Consider the following 20,787-nt stretch of genomic DNA (forward strand, 5'->3'; position numbering starts at 1 on the left):
ACCACCTAATGGCAGAAAATGTTTTTTAAGGATCCTGGCCAGGAGCAGTGGCTCATGCCTGTATTCCCAGTGCTTTGGGAAGTTGTGGCAGGAGGGTCCGTTTGAGGCCGCAGTAAGCTGATTGTATAATACCACTGCACTCCAGACTAGGTAACAGAGTGAGATCTTAGCTCTGAAAGAAAAAACCCTACTTTGCTTCCTCTGGCTAATTTTTAGCTTATACTGACTTAGAAAATGTCTGCTCTTTCTTGACCTATGTTAATAGTTTACTTTTTTTTCAGCTGATCTTTTCTTTCCTCCCACTGGCATTGCCATTAAATAGTTTACTTTTAAATATTCAATTTTCTTAAAAAGATTAAGCTCCTTCTGTGCCTGCTTTGGAATAAGCTATCTTTCACAGTGGGAAAATGTACCAATGAAATGAATATTCTAAAAAATTCTATTCTATCTTTAAATATTTAAATTTTGCTTCATAATTAAGAAACATTTTAATTGAATCATTTTAATTATTTAAGAGTCCTCACTCTTCTGCACTGTATATTCTTATAATAACTTGTCACAAAGAAAATAGTGTATGTTTCTGAAAACACAGTACTTATTAAAATTCAGTAATTTAGCATATCTAATTAGCTGTTAAGACCAATTCTGAATGAATAGTAATATACACATCTTTGACACTATACACGCTGAATTTTTTTCAAGAAGTCCTTGCCTGAACCTAATGTTCGTTTTGTGATTCAGCGAGGTAAAATCTTTGGGGCAATATGGAACAGATAACCAGTGTTTTAAGAAAAGATATTTATTATTTACACCACTGAAATTAGTCCTGTAAGAACAATATACACCATGTTTCTTTAAAAGGATCAATTCCTTTCAAATACAAGAACTGTATAAAGCAACAATGTCAACACAAAACAGTGGTCACATTATATATCTGCAGGCGTGAGCATTGCAAATAATATATTTTTTTAATCTTATGGCTAGATATTTTCACTGAAACACAGTGTTAGCACTTAGACAAGATATATCTTGAACAGAACAAAAACTTTTTGCTCATGCTTTTTAGGGATGAATCAGTAACATGACCCATTTAAAAACGTATTGCCTTTAATTGTTTTTATGACGATGGTTTTAGGCAGAATAGCTTCTACTTAGCCACTGAAAAGAGACACGCTCTTGTTCCTTAGTTTTATTCTTCAGTCTCATGTTTTTTATTTCTCATACTAGGACATAGATGTATCATGACTGATGTTTTCCAGTTTTAATTAAAGAACACTTACACACATACAGACCAAATTGAGACAGCTCAGAATTCAGAAATGTAACTAGTACAGTACAGAAGAGAAATTGTGTCTATGACAAATGAATAAAAAAATTCTTGGTAATTTTAAGTGTAACAAACTAGGTTCTTTATTAAAAAAAAAAAAAATTTTTTTTTTTTTTTTTTTTGCTCTTAAAGGGAAAAGCATTAGTTTCAAGATGGGTTTGGTCTCAGATTTAGTCGGACAATAACACGAGACAAAAACATAAGACATAACTTGTTTCCAAAGTCACAAAATGGCATTGTTGAGTATATATTTTTTCCCACTTTTTTTTTTGTGGGAAAAAAAAACACCTCAGTAATCAATGCTGGAGAGAATATTTTGCAAGAGTAACAGAATATTCATATAGGGGAAAAAAATTTTTAGCATATTGCTATGATCTTCAGAAAATATAAAATTAAATTTACAAAAAACTGGAAGACCAAGTATAAGCAGTCTGGTTTTTGCTTCAGTGTCCAGCACTATAATAATGATCTCGAGCATAAAAGCAAGAAGTTCATGGATCTCAAGTATCTTCAATAACTGCCAGTATAACCTGTAACTACTGTCCTTGCTTCTTTGAGAGATACCTGCAAGAAATAAAGATGTCAAAAGTGTACCATGCTGAATTCATGAAGACACCCTAACGCTCCTCCCAAAGGAGTTTATTTTAATGATAAAACTCTTCAAGATGAGTATGGTTAATAATCGCTAACATCTGTTGATTATGTGCCAAGCATTGTTCTGAGGATATTTACTAACTCTTTTAGTCCTCATAACAGCTCTATGACGAGTTTCTATTAGAAATTATTCCTATTTTATAGTCACAAACTACTTAAGCAATTTGCCCAAATTCACACAGCTAGAAAGTGACAGAGCTCAGATTCAAAACAAAGCTCCAGAGCTTACATTCCTTAACTATCATTCCACACTGCCTTACTTACAAATATAAAAGTCACTATCTTCATTGCATTGTAATTTCTAAATGTAACTCAAACTCCATTTAAAGATCTTATTTTTCTTACATAAAGATAGTGGGCCAAAGATGCTAAAGGACTCTGATCAAGAATATAAAGGATGGAAGATGTTAATTTACTAAGTAAATTTTTCTTCACATTATTTAATAGGAATCTACCACTAAATTAAAAATTCTATCTCCATTTCTCACATTTATCAACAACTATAACTGGTGATGTGGGGGTGGGGAAAGAGTTCTTAAAATCAGCAAACTTGGACACTTTTTTTTTTAATGGAGACAGGGTTTTGTTCTGTTGCCCAGGCTAGAGTGCAGTGGTGTTATCAAAGCTCTCTACAACCATAAACTCCTGGGCTCAAGCGATCCTCCAGCCTCAGCCTCCCAGGTAGCTGGGACTACAGGCACATGCCACCATGTCCGGCTAATTTTCCTATTTTTGTAAAGATGGGGTCTCGATATGTTGTCCAGTGTGGTCTCCAACTCCAAGCCTCAAGCAATCCTCCCACCTCAGCCTCCCAAAGTGCTAGGATTATAGGCATGAGTCACGGCACCCGGCTCTTGGACACATTTTTATGGTGCCACTGCTCGCTTTGTGGCACTGCACTAAGCATCTACTATCTCTATGACTAAGTTATAGTATCTGTAATTTGCAGATGGGGATAAAAATGCCTGCCTTATCTTTCTATTAGGATTATGAGACTCTAATAAGAAGCTATGTGACAAAGTGATCTGAAAAGCCAAAAAGTGGAATTTGAAAAGTCAGAGTGTTATTACACAAATAGTTTCTTTTGTTGCTGTATTACTGCAACCAGATCTTTAAATTACTTGTAGTGCATAGTAATCCCTTCCACTTCTCCAAAGGTTCCCTGCTTCAAAATCTTGATGCTTATATGCAATCTGTATCTAGATTTGTACATACATTTATGCTTAGAAAAAAAGACTGGAAGACTATATACCAAGATGGTAATAGTGGTTATCTTCTGAAAGGAGAATCAAGAGTAATTATTTTTTTCAGTGGAATAAAGTTTTCTACTTTTTCTGCTACACACAGAAGCTACTTGTAATTTTTAACACTATTCAGGAAATTTTTAAATGTATTTTATTTTATCTTGACATTACGTTACAGTATGAGAACAGGGATTACATTCCCATGTGATTCATAAAGGAGCGGCCTATCTAATGTCATAAATAACTTACAGGTAGCATCGTGGAGGTACTAGCTGCTCAAGTCCTCTCTACTAGAAGTATTAAAGAGTTTATGAAATGTGCATTTATAAATAAGTTAGAGGTTAAGACAAAATACTGTCTGAGGGATGTCACTGGATTAGAAAATATTTTGGGATGGACATGGTGGTTCATGCCCGTAATTTCAGCACCTTGGGGAGGCAGAAATATTGCTTGAGCCCAGGAGTTTGAGGCTGCAGTGAGCTATGATCATGCCACTGCATTCCAGCTTGGGTGACATGCTGGGACCCTGTCTCTTAAAAAAAAACAAAAGAAGAAAGAGAAAAATTTTTAGAATTCACACAACTTAAATAAAAATTATGAGTTATGTATATACCAGGGTCAATAGATAATTTTTTTCATTCATTAAAGAGGAAATGAATAAGCAATTAGCACTTACCTTTCCCAATATTTGTGATTTAGCTCCAAAAAGTCATCTAATTTTGCTATTTCCTTGAGGTACTGAGTTAATTTTAAAAGTTCTTTGTCTTTATCTCGATTTAAGTGTGCTTTCATAAAAGGTCTTATCTATTAGGAAACAAACATTACTCAATACATCACATTGCAATAAGGAAAACAATAAATCTACACAATTCTATCATTTAAATTAGAGTTACTGAGGCCAAAATATCACCAAGGATATCAGTACTAAAATGTACTTTTCTGTTAGCCTAAGCTTAATAAATAGAAAGTCATGTATAATATTTACAATACAAATTAAAAGCTCTTCCACCTATTTTATCTAACATTACCTGTGCAGTCTGAGCCTGATAATACCAGCTTTCTTACAGCACTTGAACCCCCCATATGGCTACCCTACTTTGCAAAACTGTTTACACTTTTCCCTTCTATCATTTTAGTTGCTTCTTACTAATTAATTTCATTTACATTACTTCATTCATAAAAAGTTACCCCAAATACAAGCTTGATCTGGCAGGGAAGTAAGACAAATTTTAACATTAATAATTTTCATTTATTTTTCTATGAAATTTTTATATGGCTGAGATATCATGATGCTTTCTATAACCTGTCTTCTCCCACATTTTATAATACGCATTTTTCTTCATCATTAAATTCTCCATAAAAACCATTTCATAATTATGCAAGTTTTCCATAAAAATAGTCATAGTTTCCAAATTTTTAAGGTTGATCTATTTTAAGATGAAAAGGATTCATTTAAAAAGCATTACTTCAAATTATAAAAGTCAGAATAGTAGACGGGGGTGGGAGATTGAAAATAGTAAGGGATATTATATCCTGACTTGGGTGGTAGTTATATTAATACATATGTTTATGTGCAATCTATATCTAGATTTGTGCACACATCTGCGCTTAGAAAAAAAGACTAGAGGACTATATACTAAAATGGTAACAGTGGTTATCTTTGGAAAGGAAAATCATGAGTAATTATTTTTTCAGTGGAATAAAGTTCTCTTTAGAACAATTATCTTTACAACAATTTGTTAAACTACACATTTTATGCACTTTTATGTTATAGCTCCAATAAAGAGTTTTGCGTTTTTTAAGACATCAGCTGAAATATCTTTATACAACTCAAGATAGCCTCTCAAAAACTTTTCATTCATTTTAGATAAAATGATATGTCTGGGATTTGCTTCAAAATATTACAAAGGAAGTAGGTAGGGTATAGAACAAACATAATCATCCATGAATTAATAAGCTACTTAAACTGGATGACAGATACATGGGAGTATGCAGTTCTGCGCAGTTTTGTTCATGTTTGAATTTTTCTGTTAATATATTTTTTAGAAAAAAATTAAACATATTCCTAAAGCATACATGTAAGGACTGAATAAATCATATTTAGCGAAGTATTAAAATATCCTTATTCTGATTTGTAGAAAATTCAAATTGGTCATTAGTTATTACCTTTACATAGTACACTGAAAAATGATTCACATTTAATCATTGTCACTTACTGAGAAGCAAAAACAATGAGCCCAAAGGAAGCTTACTACAATAGCTATCGAGAATAGGGAAGATTTTAAATATCTTTTATATATTTTTCTTCTGTCACTAGAAAAACACATCACCAGTCTGAAATGGAAAGAAGAACATTTTCCCAGATGTTCTGCTCTCATCAGCAGCAGCCTGGTGCCAAAGACACCCAACAGCTGTCAGCTGGGCTCCCAACATGCTTTAAGAGAACCATAAGAGCTATCAGAGTGAGTCTGCCCAGATGCTAGCACTAGTGGGACATCTCACTTCCTAACAGGTCGTTTGGCAGTGCTGTTTCACAGCAGCAGCAGTGAAGGTGGGGGAGCAAGAAGATGCTCTACAGGGCTTTGCTTAGGCCCTGGGGCTGGGAATAAACCGAAGCATGATATGATGATGTAGTGAAAAGTTTCTGCATAGTCCTGGGCAATATATTAATAGTAATGTTTTAAAGTCTTCCTTCATTCAACTCCTAAAGACTATAAAGGCAACATAGTAACTTTTAAATTATAAATATACAATATGCCAAAGTGGTTCCACCTTTAAACAATAGGAAAGGATTTAGAACTGAAAGAGAAAATACAGGGTCAGTGGCTGGTAAGTAAGATTTTCAACTCAGGGCCCTGCTTCGAGTATTCTTACTTTCTAAACATTTGTTCTTAAGCACTACTAAACAACAAAACTAAAATACTCCAATGATACTGGCCCTAAAATTTAAAATAAACTAATTAAGGGTGAAAAATCTCTTATTTAATACCTAATTGACTTCACTTATTCCACTATAATCATTGTTTACTGCACCATTTTTTCAAAATTGATCTAAGTGATCACTAGGACAGGCAACATATGCCCAACATTTTATTGCCTTGTATCAAAGAATTATTTTTAGAAATTTAAGATGGTCTAGATTAGCTGAATTCTCTTATATCATCATTTCCTTACATAGACAATAAAAATGGAGTTTTCAGAATATCAGCTGTTTTACCCATGACCAACATTCATAATCTTTTAGTTCAATATTCACACTTATGAAAGGTATTTATAATACCTTTCATGTATTTCAAACCTTAAGACTGGCAAGCTTGTGTTATTACAGCTTAACTATTTAAAAAATAAGCAGTCATATTTTTAAGATCTGTATGAAATCTTTTTTGATTTCTACCAAGTATGTTATGAAACCATGATAATGAAGCACAGTATTTAAGAATATTTCTCAAATATTTAAGAATATTTCTCAATTTCAAAACTGTTTATATGTCAAGTGGACAGATCATTAATAATTACCTTAAAAGAGGTTTTCAAAAGGAGACATAAAAGAGATCACCTCTGGAATGCCTTAAAATACCTCTTCACTTAGAATTTTGGGGGATAGGGACGTATGTATTTTTAAGAATTCCTTCAGTGAGTCCAGTGAGTACCCCAGTTTTTAAAAAACCCTTCTGTAAACTAGAAGTTTATAATATCATATCTCTCTCTCTATCAAGAGATAAGTAGGGCCCAAATACTGGTTAGGAAAACAAAGTTTCTTATAAACACACATGAAACTAATGATTTTATTTTTTAAAAAAGCTAAAGGTCTCCTCAAAAATCATTCCTTAAACATCATGAACTCACCCCTTGCAAAATTAGTTTCACAGAAAATTAGGTTTATGTCAATCAAATCTTTTCTCAAGACTCAAGAAGACATTTTTCTACATTATACCTGGTGAACTACATACAGGAAAAGTATTTCTCCCAAAACCTTAAGCAGAAACCATTTTCTTAAGGATTACATAACCACTTTTCTTCCAAGTCAACAGCTTTTATATTTGTGGGCAATTCACCACCTAGATGAACATTCTATACCTAGACTATCCTTATTGTACACTAAAGACCAAATCAACAGTCTATAACGAAGGCTTCAAAAATATACTTTAAGTTTTCCTCTCTTGTCTTTAAAACTACCCAGCTGGCAGAAAACTTCAGGACCAAGAACAAAAATATCTTAGAGTCGGGATTTCCACGTCAAATGGAAACTCCATTCACATGAGTACCATAATAGAGAGGTATTTTTTTCCATTTTCATATTGTACAAACACGTAACTATGGGTACCAGAAATATTTAAGTTTCAAATTTCTCTCTTACCTGGTACGCTGCTACCAGGATTAAATCTCACTATCATGTGTATACAAGATTGCGTGCAACTGCATGCTAAGATCATTACTGACCTATGAACCAAGTCACTAGACTCTAACCCAAATTGTCATTAACCAATTACATACATGATCTTGGGGAGGTCATGAACTTCTTCATCCTCAGATTATTTCTAAAGAAGGCAGGCAAGATGGCTGTGGTTCCTTCTAGTGCTGGCATTTTATAATTCTAATACCTGCACTTGCCCTGCGTGAATTTTCATAAAACCTCTTTAGTCTCAGTTTAAAAAGGAAAAAACAAAGTAACCCTGACTGCCAGCTCTCCAGCTAATCAGAACATCAGAAATTCCAAGATTTGTATCCTTAATAAAGTGACTGATGATTTCACTTTTGTTACTAAAAGTCAACAATCCCATGTTGCTCCCACAGAGTTAATTAAAAATAAAATACTCCTAAGGAGGTATCAATGCAAAAGACAGGATGTTCAATTTTATATGAATTTTTCTAAATACATAAACTTTTCTTGCCTGTGAGCATAAGAATACAGTACTTCCAAAAATTTATGAAATTCAACACTGCTTACCACAAAAGTTCTATACCATAGAAGTTCTACCACATGGTCCAAATTATGTGAGCACATAACAAGTAAAAGTCTTACCTTTAGTCCATTCTGTGGGTTCATTAGAAAATTTCTTCCTATATCATCAAACATAATGGTGTTTTTTTTGCTGTAAAACTCCGAAAACTTTCCCCATATGACACCAAGAGGCTTTACCTTAGAATAAAAGTTTAGACTTAACTCAAATTTTATCAATAGTTCATCCTATCTTAAAAGCAAAGATACTGCAAACTGACTGAAGAACAATGCCAGAGTGTTCTTTCTTTCTATAAGATGGCTGTGAGCTGATCACAGGTGCAATCCACTGTAAAGCACAATGTATCTCTTGCAATGTTCAAACTCCTGAAAGGTTTATCCATGTCCAACTGAGCGCCCATTATAAAACTTTCCATAATTTTAACATGAAGATTTTGGGTCAAAGAAAGCATAATTATTTAATTTAAAAACTAAGGATCTAAATTGTTTAGATGTCTGCTAAACGCATGACTCCCTGGGCTAATGGGAGCCTTCTCAGAGCTCTGAAGTAACATGGGGCCTCTTTTCAAAACTAGAACACTTCAGTGAGAGAAAATGTATCTGGTTCTTTTAATTGATAATTTAAATATTTTATAGAAGAAAAACTGATTTTTTTCTTTAACTCAGTGGCATAGACGCATAATTTCTAGGGCATTTGATTGCTTAACTTCAAGAGCATCCTAATTTGTAAATTCTTGCTCTTATTTGTGAATTCTTAAACTGAAGCTTCAAAGAGATAATTTCTTATATAGTCATAACTGTTGGTACTTGCATAAAGTCTCTGTTAAGAGTACACAAGAAATAAGTGATTGCCTCTACGGCGAATAAGTGGCTTGGGGGCCAGGTGGAAGGAAGACTTTTCCTCATATACTTTACATTTTTTTTGAGTCATGTGAATGTATTACACATTCAAAAAATTTTTTTTTTTTTTTTTTTTTTTTTTTTTGTTGAGACAGAGTCTCACTTTGTTGCCCAGGCTAGAGTGAGTGCCGTGGCGTCAGCTTAGCTCACAGCAACCTCAGACTCCTCGGCTTAAGCGATCCTACTGCCTCAGCCTCCCGAGTAGCTGGGACTACAGGCATGCGCCACTATGCCCGGCTAATTTTTTCTATATAGATTTTTAGTTGTCCATATAATGTCTTTTCTATTTTTAGTAGAGACGGGGTCTCGCTCAGGCTGGTCTCGAACTCCTGACCTTGAGCAATCCACCCGCCTCGGCCTCCCAGAGTGCTAGGATTACAGGCGTGAGCCACCGCGCCCGGCCTCAAAAAATTTTTTAAATAAATTCATTTTTAGAAAAAAATTACCTTTGCTGAAGGTTGGAATATCATTTATGATAATATAAGATTACATGGTAATAATACTTATATGAGATTAAGTGGTTTAAATGGTGGAAAAGGTTGTCACTTTAAAATGTTTTATTTTTCTCCTTCTATTATTTATTTTAACATGAAAAAAGCTTTTTCCTTCCTAGTGTCCTGTCTACTGCAAAGAATGTTATTGAAATATTCTAATTTTACTAAAATTTTGTTTTCCTGATTTTTTTCACGATTTGTTTACTACTGAAACAAAACTCTCCAAATACTTGATGACAAAAATATAGGAATTGATACAATAAGCCCCATTCTTGGTTTTTTTTTAGCTAAGAAAAGCCTCAAGAAATATGACAACAGAGGTCACTCTTTATGACACCCAGAACTGGAAACCCCACAGCCTTTTAAAAAGTGCCGTCATTTGGTAATTAGGTCAAGTAACGTCTGTTCCCCAAAACATGGGCTACTTTGTTCTCAACTAGAAAAGTATTACTGCTGACCACAGAAAAATTTGAAAATACAGAGAAACATAAAGGAAATTTTTAAATCATCTATAATACAGTCAGTACTAAGGATAACAACTAGATATTCTGATGTATTTACCTCCAGGCTTTTTTATATACAGCGGCAGCCCCAGAGAGTTCACAGATTCTTTGTTTAGCTAACGGGAATCCTGATCCAAACAAAGATTAAGAACTGTTTTCTAATGGCTTGCAAACACTGCTCTCGAAAATACTTCTTTCACTTTAAGTATCATGAAACTTTTTAAATCATTAAATATTCTACTACATCAAATGACTAGCTGCCTTCCATTGTATGGATAATAACAATTTATATATCTAATTCCCTATTGCTGGATATTGAGAATTATTTTTATTCCTTTAATTTTTCACAAAGACTACATTTAACATTGGCCAAAATTCTTAACGTTTTTATAAACGTATTATTTTACTTTAGTAGGCAGTTAATTATATTTTCCCCTTAACGTATGCAGTACTTCCTTTATTGAGCAAGTCCCCATGCTCTTAAACCACTCTATTTATGATTTTTGATAATTTTAATACTATCTCCCTAAGCTTTCCTACCATCCTAAGCTCTCCCTGATTCCTGAGTTTGTGTGCTTTCAAAAGGCAGGGACCACGTCTCAGTCATCTCTTTATTCCCACAGCGCCTACCACACGGCCTTGCAGTAGTAAGTGCTCAATGATGAGTAGTTACTTGAGTAAACACACTGAACAACTCTAATCTTTTCAGCCCAATCTTTTTCTCTGATGGTTCTTGCTGCTATTCTCTAGTGCTACACATGTATCATCCCAAAGTATATGCATCATGATGCCTTTGCTTCCTGTTACCAGTTTCAAGTAGGGCAGGGTGAGTATGCTTTGGTTTGTTTCTAGTACATTCCTTGATATTCAGTATTTTTCTCATCTACTCTATCCAGCAACACTATGCTGTCACTATGCTGACACTATGCTGTCATCATCACAGGACAATTATCCATGACCACAAGCTCCTTTCTTGACATCCCTGCTTCAAGATCCTTAATTTTATCATTAAAATTCAAATCTTTTAACCTTTAATACATTTTCCTATGTCAAAACTCAACTGCCACTTTACTATCCACTCAGATGAATTTCTGAACCTTTTTTGTAATTTATTTCATCAGTATAAAGACAAAAAGTACGCTAGAAAATAACTACATCTTTAAATATAAATAAAATGACTTCTTACATCTATTAATCCTCTTCTTGGAGTATGCACTGTTATCATAGCAGCACTGTCCAACATGAAGGTAATCTTATAATTTGCATTTGTGCTCACTCCCAGTTCCTATAAACACAAATATTCATAAGGTTAAAATATAATAATGTGGAAAATTCCAGGCTTTCTGAATATTCTAGCTGCAATTTCCCATAATGCCAACTTTCTACCCCCCTGGCTGCTACATCTTGCTAAACAACTCTGAAGTATTTTAGTTTCACTTAGCTAAGTCAATAAAATGGCAGTCCAAGGAAAATAAACTAGAACAGATTACTTCCTAATTTACTAATTTAGAAAAGCATCACCTCTTTAAGTATTACACACCAAAGCAAAAGAAGGAAAATAAAGTATTATTGTAAAATAGGGACGAAAAGCAGGGAAGCTTAGCTGTGTTCTTAAAAAACACTTAGACATTCAGTACAATCCACCATTAAACAGCCTCTAAACACTACTGATATTGGCAGTTATTTATCTACTAAACACCCTCCTATAAGAATAAAATTAATTCAGTCCCAGAATTTTTAACAAAACAAATGCAGTTTCAAAACAATTTTAAATGGATTGTTTTCTAATACTTACTTTCATTTTAGCTTCAATCCACTTCATATTTGTTGCAGCTAAAACATGAGGAATGATAATACATATGAAAAGTTTGAATTTCATTTTTAAAAATATGTATAATTTTCCTAAGCAAGACTAAAAGTTTAAATGCATCAAATAACAGTGCCTAGCATATTTATGATTATTTTCTTTTTAGTATTTATAAAAACAAACTTAGTGTATCTTTAAGACAGAATAAAATTTTAAAACTTTTGTCTATAAGATACAAGTAACCAATGCTCAAAAGAATTTTGAACCTAAGAAATTTATAAACAAAGATCCAAATTCCTTTTCAAAAACAGCCCTGCCACTATTCTCTATCAATTCCAAACTTAAATTGAGTGCCTGGATAACAACTTTTTTCCATGTTCCTACTTCCAGGCAATGCACAGGTATATACAGTATGTCAGGCATGGTGCTAATTGCTGTATTGATACTTCTATTCCTACAACTAACCTGTAATACAAGTTTAGTTACTGTCATTTCTCAGATGAGGAAACTAAAGCCCAGAGAGATGAAATGACCTGCCCAGTGTCACACAGTAAGCAAAGAGCCAGAATTAAAACCTTAGTCTATTAATAGTTCCAAAGTGAAGTGCCCTTTTTAATATACTACCACAAAATTATTATTATTTTTTTTTTGAGACAGAGTCTTGCTTTGTTGCCCAGGCTAGAGTGAGTGCCGTGGCATCAGCCTAGCTCACAGCAACCTCAAACTCCTGGGCTTAAGCGATCCTACTGCCTCAGCCTCCCTAGTAGCTGGGACTACAGGCATGCGCCACCATGCCCGGCTAATTTTTTTCTATATATATTTTAGTTGGCCAGATAATTTCTTTCTATTTTTAGTGGAGACGGGGTCTCGCTCTTGCTCAGGCTGGTCTCGAACTCCTGACCTCGAGCGATCCACCCGCCTCGGCCTCCCAGAGTGCTAGGATTACAGGCGTGAGCCACAGCGCCCGGCCCAAAATTATTATAGTTTACAAAAATAACTTATTCTAAATACATGATTACAAAAGATTCTCTAGATTTATAAGTGTAGTTTAATAACAATTAGAGGATACACTTTTTTCTCAAGCGTCATTTTAGATATCAGAGTTGTTCAACAAAAATTTGCTTACTAGAAAACTTTCTACATCTTATTTTATTAAACCAGAAAATTATCATATTTTAACCACGTTTTTAAACTGAATACCTGTGAACTCACATTATCACTGAAAGTAATTATATTCTGATTATAAGGAAAAATACAAAGCAAATTTATAGACTCCAACAACTATGTGTCTTCTCATCGAAGACCCAGTACAATTAAATGTAGCACCTGTAATAGATGATATTTTATTTAATTCACAATGAGGATAACTCTTCTCTGTTTATAACACTGCCAAGAGGCAACCTTTAATATTTGTGGGGAGGTGGGATGTAAGTCAATGTATTGCTTTATTTTTCAAGAAAGTTCTGCTACAAAAAAAAGTCAATTGAACTAAATAGCACACTTAGTAATACAGATTTTCTCCCTGGATCAAACTCATTATCTTATCACAGACCTGTATGTTCTTGCAATGGTCTACAGACCACAATTTGAGGAACATTACTTCAGTCTATATATTAAGTTTTCCTTAAAAAGTTCATGTTGCCTTTCTTTATTTCTGGAGAACTACACATCACTGTGATTTATCTTTCTCCAAGTGATTTGAAACTGTAGTAAGGAAGAGAGGAGAAAGCAACAATATTCTGAAGCATCAAGAATTCCACAACAAAGACTAGAAAGAAAAACTTCTAATCGAGGTGGGGTCATTGTGAAAATGAGGCCATTTTTATTCTGATACTATAATATACTCTTGTCCTATACTTACCTATATCAGTGGTATTTGGCAAATATATGTGTCAGTTTTTTGGTTTTGTTTTTTTTTTTTGAGACAGGGTCTTGTTTTATCGCCCTGGTTATAGTACAGTGGTGTCATCATAGCTCACCACAACTTCAAACTCCTGACTCAAGCAATTTTCCTGCCTCAGCCTCCTGAGTAGCTGGGACTACAGGCACATGCCATCATGCCCGACTAATTTTTCTATTTTTTGTAGAGACGGAGCTCAGGCTGGTCTTGAAATCCTAACCTCAAGCATTCCTCCCACCTCAGCCTCCCAAAGTGCTAGGATTACAGGCATGAGACACCACACCCAGCCATATGTGTCAGTTTATACTGTGATGTATGCTTTCATTTTAGAAATCTGCTCAAAATGAAAACTGTTTCATATTTAAACACAGGTCATTTTAAATCACGTTTTATAGAGCAAAATAATATAAGGAACAATGCTATTTCCACATAAATCTAAATAAATATATAGCTTACACCAAATAACAATGTCATAATCTTCATATGCAGATGTTAGGAATTCATGAAGATATGGCCGCATTAATTCTACCCCAGTCTCTGCACAAGACCTGTGGTCTAAAAGAAAATTAGTCATAAATGATTATTAGTTATCAAGGAAAAGTATACCTAATATCAATGAAATTATTATGAAATGTAATACAAACATTCAATTGCAAATTGTTTCAGACTGGACTACCTTGGCTGACAAAGAAATGTCTTTCAAAGCACACAATTTGAAATCCCTGAGATTCAATTTTAGTTAATTAATTATGCTCAATGTGTGAAGAGCAATACTGAGAATTTAGGCTGAAAGCAGCAAACTGTAAACTGTTATCTCATCTAGTTCTAAAATTTAGATGTCATTTTATGATAATGAAAACAAAGTAGGTCCACTTATACTCACATTTAGTCATCTACTTTGCAGATATAATCACATTTCAACAAAATGACAGTCTAATTTTAAAATAAATGTACATTAACTTATGATATGGATTTAAAGGTTAGGATTAGAAATAAATTCTAATATCATGAGTAAACTATTTCTTGCCAATATTAGAGGATAAGATGAACATCTTTCTTTTTTGATTGACATGAAAAATTTTAAATTCAAGAATCTGCTTGAATTAAACAGGAAACCAAGAATAAAAATAAGAAACTTTTTAAATATTCCTCATAAACATCTAAATGTTAATCAATAGGGAATAACTTGGTTAAATTATTATGCATCCACAAATTAGAATACTGGGTAGCCAAAAAATATATATACTTATATTTATATGTTTAATTTACAATGAATTATACTTAATGACTGAGAATATGTTCAGTCTATCACTAAGTACAAGATAAAAGATAACGTACACATACACTAGAAGATACACATGAAAATATTAAGAGTGGTCATCCTTAGGTCTCACGAGTACAGATGACTTCTTTTTTTGTTTATCTGTATTTTCTAAAATGAATAATTTATTTTGTAATAAGAAAAACTTTCAAATATTTCTTGTGAACCACGAGTTGCTGAAAAAAAAAAAAAACAGAAAAAAACGTTGTTGTGGGTAACACAAGATGAAAAGCATTATTAACTGACTTACCAAATAATGTATAATCAACATCTAGTACCAAAAGCTTTTTCCCTTCCCTGGGAGGATTCAAAATTTCCACTTTGTACTCTTTTACTCTGCGAGAAATTTTCAGTAGGTTTTCTTCCCTAATGAAAAAAATAAAATCAGATGAAACACTCACTATTTCCCACATGTCAACCAATTTCTTCTAAAGTGAAAAGCACTTACCTATTTTCTACTTCAACTACTTCATCTTCAATATCAAAGTCGTTGACAACATCATCATTGTCAGGGGGAGGACCTAAGACATCTTCCTATTAAGAGGGAAAAAAGTTTTGTTTTACCATATTATCTTTAATATAACAAATACACGCATAGCATAAATATCAAATGACAGGTATACTTTGAGTTCAAGAGCCTTCAGAGCACACACTGGAAAATTTCCACAATTAATAATTCATCATATACGTCCCCTGGACAGATTTACCATGTTAAATTTGACCACTGGGTTACTACTACGCTTACAGCTAACTAGACACTGAAACGTTCCCGAGTATTTTTCTGCTGAGTTAATGCCACATTCAGTGTGCAGCTTTTTTTACTGACTGCTAGACTGACAATTTTACCACAATTAAAACTATGATACAACAGTGGAGTATAAATCATAATATCTTCAAAGGGACAAATGGTAACAAAAGTAAACATTTACCAAGCTCTCCTCACGAGTTCCCATCATCATGATTTTAGTATTTGGTTTCAGTTTGAGAGCTCCAAGCTTAACATCATTTTCTGCAGGTTTGCCTACAATACAAGCAAATGACTGTTTTCTCACTAAAGTTCAGGTGCTGGTTTCACTATTCCATTATACAAAACCCTAACATTAAAAGACTTGGTATGAATGCCACAGCAGTTTTCGTTGCTTTTGTTTTTCTTACAAGAACAAATTATTACTGCTGAATCAGTCATATCTAAGACATTAAGAAGTCAAAACTAATACAAGCGTTTTTTTCCCCAATTCTATTATAGTCGAACATCTTTATTCAACTAACTAAATTCATGTTTGTTGTTCAAGATAAAGATAACTTTTCCAGAAAACCTTAAAAATTGAGTGCCTAAGATAAAACTAGAGATTTACTGTTACTCAAAACTCACCCTTCAAGGATATGATAAACAGAAACACCATAAAAATCCCTTATAAACTGAGTATGAACACAACCTAACAATTTTTAAATGTCATCTTTACTTTTGAAACAGAAAAGATAATTTGGGGAGACTACAAGGACAAAGCTGTAATGAAAGCGTTGTGCTAAAAGACAGATGTCAGAAAATAATGGCAGTTTCACCTGGGACTTCTGTATCAAAGGTTTAACAAGCAAACACCAGTTGTCTAAGGAATCAAAAGTGATCTTAATAATGGTAGTATTTTCAAGTAAAAATATTCTTACCACTAAAATAATTTTAGGAATATTTCTATCAAAAAAATCCTCAAAGAGAAAGACTTATTAAAGAAAATAGTAGCAAATATAAATTATTAAATCCATAATTATTAAAATTTACAATATTAAAAATTCAATGCAAAAAGTCTGAAGTGGGGAGAGAATTACCTTTAACTTTGAGTCCAAGTAACTTCTGGCGTTCCGGCAGCACTCCCGTAAGGGTTTTAAGAAACTGTTTGAGATCTAGCACAGTATCATCTTCTGAAAGTGTGGTCACTGAATATTCCTGTCCACCCCATTTCACGATGATAGGGAGAGCCATTCTTGAAGCATAAGAGGAAGCAGCTTGACTTCAGAAAAAAATACCTAGAAAGAAGACATATACAAATGAACGAGGTAAAATAGATACTGTACATGTAAGCCAAACTTGAAGTTTTATAAGTGCCTTCAGTATGAGCCCTATATCACAACCTGATGATAAACAGGATTTTTCTCCTTACAGAATTGCTGCCAGAACACCAAAAATTACTAGGACTCAATGTTAAAATTCTCCCATACTCCTAATTTTTGGCTTAGAGGTACTATTTCCTAATACTCTCAGATTCTCCCTGTTCAACTGGAAATGTGCATTAATGACCTTCCCTATCCCTCCCACTCTATTTGGTCAGGTTTATACCATAGGCAAGTTACCCCATGACTGACCACCCACATTCATTTAACATTTGCGAGGTAACGTGGTACAGTTGTTAAGAGCACAGACACTAGGGCCAGACTACCTGGGTTCAGATCGCAGCTTTCTACTTAGCTATTTGACTTTGAGACGTTACTTGACTCTCAGTGCCTAGGTTTCTTCATCTGTAAAATGGGAATACTACTACTATCACCTACTTTTTAGGGCTCTTATGAGGATTGAATTAGTTAACATTTATAAGTCACATATTGGTTAAATAAATCTTTTTTAAAACTGAAAGCTTATTATGTTCCAGGCACTGTACTAAATAATCAGCCATTATTTGTTTCTTATTTTATGAATTGGACAGTTTTTACCCAATCTTATTTAAGAAGAGTGTCTGATAAGAATGTTCCCTCTTTTACAATTAAGGAAACAGGAGTTCTGAGATGCTATGATGTAATGTGCACATGGACACAAAGCTGGTAACAGAACAAATCTTTTCACTCAATCTCATGTTTCTTCCCCACTGTCTCTCTTCATTTAGACCAACAAAAGTTATGGCATCAAAGATCAGTAAATACAAAAGCCACAGGCACAGATGTAAGCACACAAAGATTATACAGCAGCTGCTACTCTCATCAATAATCAAATGTAGTTCTCTTTCCCCAAAATGCTTTCTACTTTTCATAAACTTCTTGCCATCACAGGTCAGAGAACTGGATTTTCTAATCTCAAAGTACTGGTATTTCCAAATCCTTTCATTTATCTGATGAAACATATGATTGTACTCTTCATGCAACTATTAGGACCAATTGCAAGAGAGAAGACAAATTTTGAATCTCAATATGCAAAAGTAATCTGGGGGCTTTTCTGTTATGAGGAGAGGCCTGTTCACTGTTCAGTGGCAAACGTATCTTGCTCTTGCTCTGTAAACCTATCTTGTGCTTCCTCAATAAATTTCATTTCACACTAAAAATAATAATAATTTGGGAACAAAGTGTCTTCTAACATGCTCACTAGAGGACCATAAATTCATATTAATATTACTAATATTTATATTTACTGTCTTATGTTTACAACCCATTCGATTGAAAATTTAAAGCAAGTGTGCTAAATTTAGGGAAATGTATTCCATTTTACATAGAACTTGCTCTAACAAATGTTATGATTTTCAATAAAAAACCAAATGGATCTTTTGAGTCAAACTGAAACACAGCTGAAATACTTTTCTGTAAGATGTAGGAATAAAAACGATTATTTACAAGAGCTAGGAAGGCAACCAACACTAACACAGTACATGTTGTGATGGGAAGAGCAGAGTTTAGAGCGAGATCACCTTGGAGAAGTCATTGCTCCTCTAGACTAATGCTTCTCGAAGTGCAGTCCCTAGACCAACCAACAACACTGACCTCACTTGGTAACTTGTTAGAATGGAATCAGGGTGGAGAGGAGTGACTTAGCAATTTGTGTTTTAAGAAACCCCATACCCCCATCTCTGATGCATGCTAAAATTTGAGGCTACAGCTCTAGGCTCTTCAATATGCTCAGCCTTAAAAAAGAAAATGTGTCTCATGGCATGGGGCTCTACCTGCTTAATAAAGCAACATACAAACGTTATGAAGCACCTATACCACAAGTAGGCATTCCAAGTTGGCAAATGCCCTGAAGACACAAGCATAACAAAACAAACACCATAAAAATTTTAAGTCTTTAAGACTGCTTTTAAAAGTTAGTGAACTTTATTTCATCAATTACTATTGAGATCATTCACACCAACAGAGCAGCACAATATAAATGCATGAGCTATTTTGTTTTCACATTTAATCTTCTTTCTCATACAATTCTACTATTTTGTGTCATTTCAGACCATCAAGTTTTATAAAATGAAAAATGACGGGGCAGCGGGGAGAGGAGGGAAACTGGCAATCAAATCCAAACAAGCAAGCAAACAGCACGCCTTTATGGTAAACCTAGAGTCAAGAATAGCTGTTTAGGTTGGAGTTCTTCTACCTAACATACTGTGTTGACTTTGCCTATAGTCAATTCCTACCTCTGGGCCTTAGTCTTCTCAACCACAAGATAAGGCTATTAATACTTACTGAACAGGAATAGTGTTAAGGCATGAAATAACACCTGTGACAAGCACTTTATAAACTGTAAAAAGCAATATGAATTGTGGTGGTGAAAGAATAATAACATGTTAAATAACTTAATTATCTCATTTAATCTTCACAATCCTGAACCAACAACTACTGCCGGCATTATACAGATGGGAACCTGAAAAAGAACTTAAACAGCATGCCCAAGTCTACACAACTAAAAAGTGGCAAAGGCAGAAATCTGAAAGTATAACAGCAACACTAACACTTTGGGAACTGATGGGAGGGGGTTAACTTTTCTACAATCCTAGCAAAAGGTAACTGGGAAGTACCAAGAACTCCTGGCCAAGACAGCACATCAGCAGCAACTGCGAGGCGGTGCAGAGGCGAGAGCTGTGAAAAGTGATTGCTATGGGATAGCATCAGAAGGCAGGTAAAAACTACAGAACCAAAAGGGCCGAGATGGTTTCAACGGGGAGGGGGAGAGGGAAAAAGACGGACAAGTCCGAAAAGAGGAAGGAATGAACTTTGGGGACGCAAAACCCAACGGGGCGCAGGAAGGCCTCGAAGCAGGCTAGAAGGCCGGATGGGAGGGCAGCGGCCCCCGCGACTAGCGCGCCGGGGCCAGGGCCCTGGGCATCGGACTAGGACGGACGCGGCTCCCAGCACACCGCGGCCGGCCACAGGGCACGACAAGCCGCACGAGAGCAAAGCCGCAGTCCCCCAACCCCAACGGCGTCTCCACAGGCAGCACGCCGGGGTGCCCCGCGTCCCCTCACCTGGAGCGCTGAGTAACCAGCGGCAGCGGACGTAGAAGCCGGCCGCAGAGGAACCGAAGGCGGCCGGAAGTGAAGGGCGGGACCGGAACCGGCTGATGAACCGGAAGTGGGTGGTTTGAAACGGAAGTGTGCACGGGACAGAACGGCTGCTTCCCTCTTTGGGTCGCCGTTTGGGTGGTAATCCTAAAATAGCCGCTGCCAGGGATCCCCATAAAGCGACGAGAAAGCTAGGCCTTTCAGAGACTGTAACCTCTGTGCAGATGCCCACGATCCCTGGGTGGCCGCCGGCCGTCGCCGGTTCTGCGCATGCTCCCGCTAGTGGGCTCTAAGCGGGGTGGGCGCTGTGGTGGGGTGACGTCTGTTGTATTGTTTTGCCAAAGTCGGAATTGGGTGCTGGCGGTGCGCTGGCTTCTCTAGGTGTGCTGAGATTTTCTTGGGTTTCAGGATTGTGACTCGTGTGACCGTATCAT

The 20,787-nt window shown here is 35.2% G+C and overlaps 1 protein-coding gene across 1 annotated transcript; it reads right to left on the minus strand.

The window, feature by feature from the left end:
- Positions 1-1,754: 1,754 nt before the first annotated feature.
- On the minus strand, positions 1,755-20,373 carry UBLCP1 (ubiquitin like domain containing CTD phosphatase 1). Its single transcript, XM_069484276.1, has 11 exons — positions 20,318-20,373; positions 16,935-17,132; positions 16,040-16,131; positions 15,559-15,644; positions 15,361-15,476; positions 14,246-14,344; positions 11,878-11,915; positions 11,269-11,367; positions 8,249-8,365; positions 3,902-4,029; positions 1,755-1,891 (listed from the first exon to the last, which is right to left on the minus strand). The coding sequence occupies exons 2-11, from the start codon at positions 17,086-17,088 to the stop codon at positions 1,864-1,866; spliced, it is 957 nt and encodes a 318-aa protein (XP_069340377.1). The 5' UTR covers positions 17,089-17,132; positions 20,318-20,373; the 3' UTR covers positions 1,755-1,863.
- Between the last annotated feature and the right edge of the window lie 414 nt (positions 20,374-20,787).

Source organism: Eulemur rufifrons, chromosome 10 (genome assembly GCF_041146395.1).
Source record: "Eulemur rufifrons isolate Redbay chromosome 10, OSU_ERuf_1, whole genome shotgun sequence".
In the NCBI taxonomy this organism is placed as follows: Eukaryota; Metazoa; Chordata; class Mammalia; order Primates; family Lemuridae; genus Eulemur; species Eulemur rufifrons.

Excerpts from the sequence above, each read along its gene's own strand:
- UBLCP1 (XM_069484276.1), bottom strand. The coding sequence starts at position 17,088 with ATGGCTCTCCCTATCATCGTGAAATGGGGTGGACAGGAATATTCAGTG. Across the intron at positions 16,132-16,934 it reads ACTTGGACTCAAAGTTAAAG|GCAAACCTGCAGAAAATGAT; the intron begins GTAATTCTCTCC and ends CTTGTATTGTAG. Across the intron at positions 14,345-15,360 it reads TGTTGATTATACATTATTTG|ACCACAGGTCTTGTGCAGAG; the intron begins GTAAGTCAGTTA and ends ATTTTCTTTTAG.